The sequence below is a fragment of the Oncorhynchus kisutch genome, linkage group LG15 (genome assembly GCF_002021735.2).
Source record: "Oncorhynchus kisutch isolate 150728-3 linkage group LG15, Okis_V2, whole genome shotgun sequence".
Classification (NCBI taxonomy): Eukaryota; Metazoa; Chordata; class Actinopteri; order Salmoniformes; family Salmonidae; genus Oncorhynchus; species Oncorhynchus kisutch.
Genome location: NC_034188.2, coordinates 23,449,192 through 23,459,191, shown reverse-complemented (window position 1 = coordinate 23,459,191; position 10,000 = coordinate 23,449,192). Strand labels below are relative to the sequence as shown.

General features: G+C 46.8%; 1 protein-coding gene across 1 annotated transcript in view; it reads left to right on the top strand.

Moving 5' to 3' along the window:
* Positions 1-10,000, top strand: part of slit3 (slit homolog 3 (Drosophila)) — a 386,836-nt gene that overhangs the window by 273,278 nt on the left and 103,558 nt on the right. The window contains 3 exon segments of the mRNA XM_031791377.1: positions 3,370-3,441; positions 7,930-8,093; positions 9,980-9,999. Of these exon segments, the coding sequence (XP_031647237.1) occupies positions 3,370-3,441; positions 7,930-8,093; positions 9,980-9,999 (256 nt within the window).

The window sequence follows — 10,000 nt, the reverse complement described above, 5'->3', positions numbered from 1 at the left end:
TATGGGCGGCAACAATGTCATACTCTTTTTGACCAGACAGAGTCAGGTAGATGTCCTACACATAAAGAGACAGAGGGGCGCTGTTTCGCTCACACGGATGCTTATTCCGGTGTGATACATTCAGCCTCTGGTGAATTGAAGGAAAATTGTGATTTTTTTTTTCTTCTTTTTCTCTAGGTCAATTTATTGGGTAAGCCTGGCTTCCCTTGACATACATGAATACAGTCCACTGCCTGTTAATAACTTCATGTTCCCCCCAGCTCCCTAGCACTCCTTGGAAAATCTCTCTCTTCCCAGTGGGAGAAGGAGGAAAGAGTGAGAGATATGTGAGTGGCCTTCCTGTGCAGGGGACATTTTCCCCTGCATATGGTTCAGTATTAAAGGGTGGGACCAGGACATTGCCCCCTTAGTCCCAGTGTTACAGGGTTTTACCAGGTCGTTGCCCCCTTAGTCCCAATATTACAGGGTTTTACCAGGTCGTTGCCCCCTTAGCCCCAGTGTTACAGTGTTTTACCAGGTCGTTGCCCCCTTAGTCCCAGTAATGCAGGGTTTTATCAGGGAGTTGAACCCCCAATCCCAGTAATACCGGGTTTTACCAGGTCGTTGCCCCCTTAGTCCCAATATTACAGGGTTTTACCAGGTCGTTGCCCCCTTAGTCCCAGTATTACAGGGTTTTACCAGGGCGTTGCCCCCTTAGTCCCAGTATTACAGTGTTTTACCAGGGCGTTGCCCCCTTAGTCCCAGTATTACAGTGTTTTACCAGGGCGTTGCCCCCTTAGTCCCAGTATTACAGGGTTTTAGCAGGTCGTTGCCCCCTTAGTCCCAGTTTTACAGTGTTTTAGCAGGGCGTTGCCCCCTTAGTCCCAGTATTACAGGGTTTTACCTGGGCGTTGCCCCCTTAGTCCCAGTATTACAGTGTTTTACCAGGGCGTTGCCCCCTTAGTCCCAGTGTTACAGTGTTTTACCAGGGCGTTGCCCCCTTAGTCCCAGTATTACAGGGTTTTACCTGGGCGTTGCCCCCTTAGTCCCAGTATTACAGTGTTTTACCAGGGCGTTGCCCCCTTAGTCCCAGTGTTACAGGGTTTTAGCAGGGTGTTGCCCCCTTAGTCCCAGTGTTACAGGGTTTTACCAGGGCGTTGCCCCCTTAGTCCCAGTATTACAGTGTTTTACCAGGGCGTTGCCCCCTTAGTCCCAGTATTACAGGGTTTTACCTGGGCGTTGCCCCCTTAGTCCCAGTATTACAGTGTTTTACCAGGGCGTTGCCCCCTTAGTCCCAGTGTTACAGGGTTTTACCAGGGCGTTGCCCCCTTAGTCCCAGTATTACAGTGTTTTACCAAGGCGTTGCCCCCTTAGTCCCAGTGTTACAGGGTTTTAGCAGCGCGTTGCCACAGAGCCACGGTGTCCTTGACAATAGTGGTAGAGTTACTCTCCTCACTAGAACTGCCGATTTGGTCAGCACTGACAACGGTGTATATCATATAATTGTTGAGTAACAATAATTTTTTGTGGCATTTTGTTGCATTTTCCCCACTCGTTCTTAGTAAATTGTTCCCACTGCTGATTGCTTCCAATATAAATATTAAAACATACTTTAGAATTCCACAAGTATGTTTTATTTTATGGGATTTTTCCCTTTTTTTCATGCAGTCCTAGTTATTTAGCGAGGCATTGCTGTTGCCTAGATGGGGATTTTCCACTGTTTGAATTAAGTCCAATCACAGATATATTAAACCACGCTGCGTTGTGGTCATGTCCATCTTCCTCCTCTCTCCTTTATGGGGCTATTCAGTTTGAATTAGCCTGTTACAGGGAGAGTTCATACATGGCGTCACACCAGTGGCCCCTGTCTGGCGCTCCCACCACTTTCCTAAACATGTCCGTCCGTAAATTCCATATTGAAGATCTGCTGCGATCAGCACCATCTCTAGTCTCCCCTAAACCACTCATTATCCATAATAGTACAGTAGGACCCCTGAACACAGTAAAACTCTGGAAAACGACCCTCTGCTCCACTCCACTTTCTCCGTCGTCTTGCCGACAGGATTCAACACTTTATGTTTCTAGCTACCGAACAGATTGGGAACCATTAAAGTCCCAAATTGAGAAATAACAGGCACACATTTGGCCTTCCCGGAGAAGGTGGTGTAGAGGGGATGGGGGAGGTGGAGGGGGTGAGGTAGTGACGGAGGGGTGGGATGGCTATATTACAAGATTAAGTCAGCTAAGTATGCACTAATCACAGCTACTGTTGCTGGACAGAGAGGAAGGGAAGATGACTGCCGTCTACAATTACTGCTCTCTCTCTCTCTCTCTCTCTCTCTCTCTCTCTCTCTCTCTCTCTCCTGCTGTTGATAATATTATTGATTTACTAAAGCTTATTACACACTGTTATGGACACACACCAGCACCTGAAGCATCATATGACCCACTACTCACTGCAGAGCAGGGGATATGGTATGGCATTTGTGTGAGTGTGAAGGACACTACTGCTATTGTACTGCTACACTGGCATACATACATACATACATAGACAGACAGACAGACAGAAGACAGACAGACAGACAGACAGACAGACAGACAGACAGACAGACAGACAGACAGACAGACAGACAGACAGACAGGACAGACAGACAGACAGACAGACAGACAGACAGACAGACAGACAGACAGACAGACAGACAGACAGACAGACAGACAGACAGAACAGACAGACAGACAGACAGACAGACAGACAGACAGACAGACAGACAGACAGACAGACAGACAGACAGACAGACAGACAGACAGACAGACAGACAGACAGACAGACAGACAGACAGACAGACAGACAGACAGACAGACAGACAGACAGACAGACAGACAGACAGACAGACAGACAGACAGACAGACAGACAGACAGACAGACAGACAGACAGACAGACAGACAGACAGACAGACAGACAGACAGACAGACAGACAGACAGACAGACAGACAGACAGACAGACAGACAGACAGACAGACAGACAGACAGACAGACAGACAGACAGACAGACAGACAGACAGACAGACAGACAGACAGACAGACAGATAGATAGATAGATAGATAGACAGATAGATAGATAGACAGATAGATAGATAGATAGATAGATAGATAGATAGATAGATAGATAGATAGATAGATAGATAGATAGATAGATAGATAGATAGACTGAAGATAGGCTCATTGTCCATTACTTGTGTTTTTTTGTCTTTCAATCATTGTGTTTCTTTCTTAGTCCTCTGCTTTATCTCAAGGTTCTATTTCTATTTTTCTACATGAGAAACATACTTTTTCTACTTGTGAAATTAGGGTATTTGTGTATTGTGGCAATTGTTCTTTTATTTTGCAGCACCCTCAACAACAACAACATCACCCTCATCCCTCTGTCTAGCTTCAACCACATGCCCAAGCTGCGGACTCTGTGAGTATATGAGGATTATATGAGTCAACCATTGTGAAATGCCACCAAGGAGCTGAGTAGAAACAGGATCCATCTCCTTAATGAGTGGTTACCTCTCCTTTGTTTCATGCTTATAATCATTACGGCCCAATTACCGCCACAAGTTACAAATTCAAGAGCTCTGACTTCCTCGAAAAACAACATGATTGTCCTTCTTACACCATGTACACACACACACACACACACACACACACACACACACACACACACACACACACACACACACACACACACACACACACACACACACACACACACACACACACTGTTGTTGTTGTTGTCAACAACCCCTGGCAACCCTTGTTCTCTGATGATTGATTGGGTGGGCCTTTCCGGTCGCCAGGGCGATGGAATGCCAGCTCACTGGAGTTCCAGTCTGAAGCCCCTGCTGAAAAAAACAGCGAAGACCAGCACTGGCTGGGGACCAACCTTCATTGGGTTTTTGCTGGTGACCAGCCTTCATAGTTGTTTTTTGCTGGTGACCAGCCTTTGTTGTGTTTTCCCTGGTGACCAGCCTTCAATGTGTTTTCACTGGTGACCAGCCTTCGCTATGTTTTCCCTGGTGACCAGCCTTCGTTGTGTTTTCCCTGGTGACCAGCCCTCGCTGTGTTTTCCCTGGTGACCAGCCTTCGCTGTGTTTTCCCTGGTGACCAGCCTTCGTTGTGTTTTCCCTGGTGGCCAGCCTTCGTTGTGTTTTCCCTGGTGACCAGCCTTCGCTGTGTTTTCCCTGGTGACCAGCCTTCGCTGTGTTTTCCCTGGTGACCAGCCTTCGTTGTGTTTTCCCTGGTGACCAGCCTTCGTTGTGTTTTCCCTGGTGACCAGCCTTCGCTGTGTTTTCCCTGGTGGCCAGCCTTCGCTGTGTTTTCCCTGGTGACCAGCCTTCGCTGTGTTTTCCCTGGTGACCAGCCTTCGTTGTGTTTTCCCTGGTGACCAGCCTTCGCTGGATTTTCCCTGGTGACCAGCCTTCGCTGGGTTTTCCCTGGTGACCATCCTTCGTTGTGTTTTCACTGGTGACCAGCCTTGGCTGTGTTTTTGCTGGTGACCAGCCTTCATTTATTTATTTGCTGGTGACCAGCCTTGTTTTTGCTGTTGACCAACCTTCACTGTGATTTTGCTGTTGACCATCCTTCGTTGTGTTTTCACTGGTGACCAGCCTTGGCTGTGTTTTTGCTGGTGACCAGCCTTCATTTATTTATTTGCTGGTGACCAGCCTTGTTTTTGCTGTTGACCAACCTTCACTGTGATTTTGCTGTTGACCATCCTTCGCTGTGTTTTGGACACATAAGCTGGTCACCAGAATATCCTGGCCACCTGCAAAACAAGCAGCAAGACATTTTATGCTGGCCAGCCATTTTATGCAAAGCTAATACTTCCTCTTTTTAAAATCATTTTGTTCATTCAATTCAAAAAAACATTGACATTTTCACACGTGGCAGATATGTTTTAGCAGTACATTTCAATTATGTTTAAAATGTGAAAGAATCTGATCTACAATGCACCCACAATCTGCATTCAGAATGACTATCAGGGTTAGAACGAGTGTCACCAGTGTCCAAAAGCACAGCGAAGGCTGGTCACAAACAAAAACACAGCATAGGCTGATCACATCTTGACCAGCATCCGACTAGCACTAACCAGCTTGACCAGCACTGACCAGCATAGACCAGCGTGGACCAGCTTGACATTTATGCTGGTCTATGCTGTTTTGTTTTAAGCAGGTATTGTCTTTGTCTCTGTCCCCTGTGACCGGTGCATTACTGTTTTACTGTACCCACTCCACTTCCACTGTCTCCCCGACCACAATCAATTCAAATCATTCCACAGTGTTCAACCTCACAGGATGTTTCCATTCTGTGGCTGACCTTGTGTTTTAGCAGTGGCTCTGGGGTTCTTATGACCATGTGATCTGAGTGTTTCACTGCTCAACGATCCAGTGACAACAGTAGACACAGGTCTGATCTGGTTGGGCCTGGGTCTGGGGATGCATACATACAGACAGATAGACAGACTGACCTTGACACCCGGGGCTCATCTCAGAACCACAGTGTTTCAGGGGTCACAGTGACCCTGCAGTGTCCTCGCCCCCAGAACCCCAGTCATCAGCTCTTTTCTTGCCTGCTGCCAGTACTCCTCTGGGGCCTGAGGTCTGGAGGCCAGGAGCTGTCCACTCCCCCTGCATTAGGACTACGCTATATGCTCCCCGGCTCGGCAGTCTGCTCTGGAAAGCCTTCCATCCATCAGTCCCCTCAGACAGGCTTAGCCCCAGCCCCCTCACCTCCTCCTCCCCATCCCCTCTCCGCCTCCTCGCCTCCCCAGGATTGAATTTGCTGATGCTGTGATGGCCAGCCTGCTGCTCCCTAGCCAGTATTGAATTATCAGAGGCTCCCTCTGCTCCCCCCTACTCCTCTTGCTCCCAGTTCCTTTGTATTGAATTTTCTGGCTCTAATATCCCTGAGATCTCTGTATTGAATTTGCTGCTCGTAAAAACAACTTATTAAATCAAATGTTTAGAAATGTCTGTAATCCATTTAGCAGGGATGGGGCGATGTAGTGATGGGATGGAAGGTGGATGGCTCCAGGTTTCTAATGAAATAGCTTGGATTACCAAGCTCTGCACCCTCTCTCTATCTCTCTCTCTCTCTCCCTCTCTCTCTCTCTCTCTCTGCACCCTCTCTCTTTCTCTCTCTCTCCCTCTCTCTCTCTCTCTCTGCACCCTCTCTCTATCTCTCTCTATCTCTCTCTATCTCTCTCTCTCTCTCCCTCCTCTCTCTCTCTCTCTCTCTCTCTCTCTGCACCCTCTCTCTATCTCTCTCTATCTCTATCTCTCTCTCTCTCTCTCCCTCTCTCTCTCTCTCTCTCTCTCTCTCTCCTCTCTCTCTCTCTCTCTCTCTCTCTGCACCCTCTCTCTTTCTCTCTCTCTCCCTCTCTCTCTCTCTCTGCACCCTCTCTCTATCTCTATCCCTCTCTCTCTCTCTCTCTCTCTCTCTCTGCACCCTCTCTCTATCTCTCTCCCTCTCTCTCTATTTCTCTCTCTGTTTCTCTCCCCAACGCTCTCTTTACGAGCTTTGTCCAGCAGCCATTCAATTAGATCAAATGATATCACCCCATGGTGCTTTGCCATTCAATCACTCCAGACAAATAGAGTGTGAGGCCTCCTACTGCTAAAGGGGTAGCCAGTCGTTTTCACAGTGTGTGTGGATCACTGGATGAGATGAGTTGCCTTTTTGTGCAGGCTCGGAGGATGAACATGTGCACCTAGCTCACCTCACACACACACACACACATGTACACACACACATAAGCATGCACACACATCTGACCACAGAGTGGGGGTGTATGAGCCCTCTGCTCCGTCTCAGTGTGGAGCTCATCCCCTCCATCCGTCCATCTCTCTGATCCCACTGGTGTGTAATTCATCCGGAACAACGGGAGGCTATAAACTGGATTTATAATGGGAAGAGCTCCATTAAAACTACAGCCCACGCTGCTATCCTCAATGAGCAATTCCTGTCCCCTAACCGGATCACACCCCTATTTCATTTGCAGACTTTTTGTAAAGGGTATAGAGCCTGTTTTATTTGCTGACATTACTTTTTCTCCCCCCTCCCTCCCTCCCCCCCTCCCTCCCTCCCTCCCTCCCTCCCCCCCTCCCTCCCTCCCTCCCTCCCTCTGTTTCCTCTCCTCTCCTCTCAGCTCCTCTCCTCTCGCCCCGTCGGTCCCGTAATGGCTGTTGTGAGATAGGGATTTAGCCCCAGTGTATCGTGTCCTGTCCTCTTCTTTGAGGGAGGGAGAACTTGAGGAAAAGAAGGTGTTGGCCAAGAGAGAGAGACCATTCTTGCATCTGCAGAAGGATACATATTAGATACAGATACATATTAGATACAGACACATATTAGATACAGACACATATTAGATACAGACACATATTAGATACAGACACATATTAGATACAGACACATATTAGATACAGATACATATTAGATACAGATACATATTAGATACAGACTCATATTAGATACAGACTCATATTAGATACAGATACATATTAGATACAGATACATATTAGATACAGACACATATTTAGATACAGATACATATTAGTAGAGTTTATTTGGTCTTGGTTATGACAACCACAGCTCTGTCAAGGACAGAGGAGTCACAGAGTCATAAACACAGCTCTGCTGCCATGAGTGAATGAGGACTCCTAACACCGTTCCATCTGCTAGGTAGCCTTAGAAAGGTCTTTACAATTTGTGGACATATATTTCAGTGAGTGGATTATTCTTCTCAGCCTTGGATTTGGTCATTTCTCTCATACATGGTATGCCACTGGCCATCTACTGTGGCACTGAACACTGTGGCTGTTCTATTTCTCTCCTCCCTCCCTCTGCAGCCAACAACACGCACTGACTACTGCTGTTCCCTCACTCCCCCCTCCTCCCTCTGCAGACGTCTACATTCTAACAATCTGCACTGCGACTGCCACCTGTCCTGGCTGTCTGACTGGCTGCGGCAGAGGCGGGGCCTGGCCCCCTTCACCCAGTGCATGGCCCCTGCCAACATGAGGGGCCTCAACATCCCTGACATCCAGAAGAAAGACTTCACATGTACAGGTACACTAAATCCCAATGACAACACACTGTACTACAAACACTAAACAATGTACCTACCCATGTTATCTCCAGATGAACACATTCTTTCATGGCTCAGATTGAAAAGCCACTGAATCAGTAGAATAGGTTGGTGTTCTTGTTTAATTTACTCCAGGATATAATTGGTAAAAGTTTTCACTTTTGGGCTTAATGAACACCTCCCACCCCCTCCCTGCAGCCATAAATCAGCCGAGGAATCTCCAGCAGGCAGACGCAGCAGAAATACAGTTGTCCGCCTTAGAGTCAGCCCCTTAATTAACCTGCAAATAAAGACAATAACACAGGAGAGGGAGAGAGAGGAGAGAGAGATTTTCCCTTTTGTACTTTAAATATTTGCACATTGTTACAATGCTGTATATAGCCATAACATGACATTTAAAAGGTCTCTATTCTTGTGGAACTTTTGTGAGTGTACAACATAAAACACCAAATAATGCATGCAGAGCAGAATTATTGGGTATACGCGCTAATTATCAAAATCCAGAAAAGAGATGTTAAATTCTTCAACCACCTAAAATGAAGCAATTCCCAAACCTTCCATAACAAAGCCATCACCTACAGAGAGATTAACCTGGAGAAAAGTCCCCTAAGCAAGCTGGTCCTGGGGCTCTGTTCACAAACACAAACAGACCCCACAGAGCCCCAGGACAGCAACACAATTAGACCCAACCAAATCATGAGAAAACAAAAAGATAATTACTTGACACATTACAAATAAAAACAGAGCAAACTAGAATGCTATTTGGCCCCAAAAAGAGAGTACTCTGTGGCAGAATACCTGACCACTGTGACTGACCCAACATTAAGGACATCTTTGAGTGTACAGACTCTTGCTATTGAGAAAGGCTGCCGTAGACAGACCTGGCTCTCAAGAGAAGACTGTCTATGTGCGCACTGCCCACAAAACGAGGTGGAAACTGAGCTGCACTTCCAAACCTCCTGCCAAATGTATGACCACATTAGAGACACATATTTCCCACAGATTACACAGACCCACAAAGCATTCAAAAACGAATCCAATTTTGATAAATGCCCATATCTACTGGGTGAAATACCACAGTGTGCCATCACAGCAGTAAGATTTGTGACCTGTTGCCACGAGAAAAGTGCAACCAGTGAAGAACAAACAACATTGTCAATACAACCTATATTAATATTTTAGTTTCCTTTTTGTACTTTAAGTATTTGCACATCATTACAACACTGTATATAGACATAATATGGCATTTGAAATGTCTCTAGTCTTTTGGAACTGTGTGAGTGTCATGTTTACTGTTCATTTTGATTGTTTATTTAACTTTTGTTTATTATCTATTTCACTTCCTTTGGCAATGTAAACATATGTTTCCCATGACAATAAAGCCCCTTAAATATACATTTGAGAGAGAGTAGAGAGAGCCCCTGTGCTGCTAAAAAAAAGGTTTCTCTCTCTCTCTCTCTCTCTCTCTCTCTCGCTCCCCCACTCTCTCTCTCTCTCTCTCTCTCTCTCGCTCACTCACTCGCTCTCTCTCTCTCTCTCTCTCTCTCTCTCTCTCTCTCTCTCTCTCTCTCTCTCTCTCTCTCTCTCTCTGTCTCTCGCTCCCTCTCTCTCTCTCGCTCTCTCTCTCCCTCTCGCTCTCTCTCTCTCGCTCTCTCTCTCTCTCCCTCTCTCCCTCTCTCGCTCCCTCTCTCTCTCCCTCTCTCTCGCTCTCTCTCCCTCTCTCTCGCTCCCTTTCTCTCTCTCTCTCTATCGCCCTCTCTCTCTCTCTCTCTCTTCCTCTCCCTCTCTATCACCCTCTCTTTCTCTCTCTCTCTCTTGATCTCCCTGTCTTCCTCTTTCTCTCTATCACCCTCTCTCTCTTTCTCAGGCCCAGCTCAGGTGAAGCCTC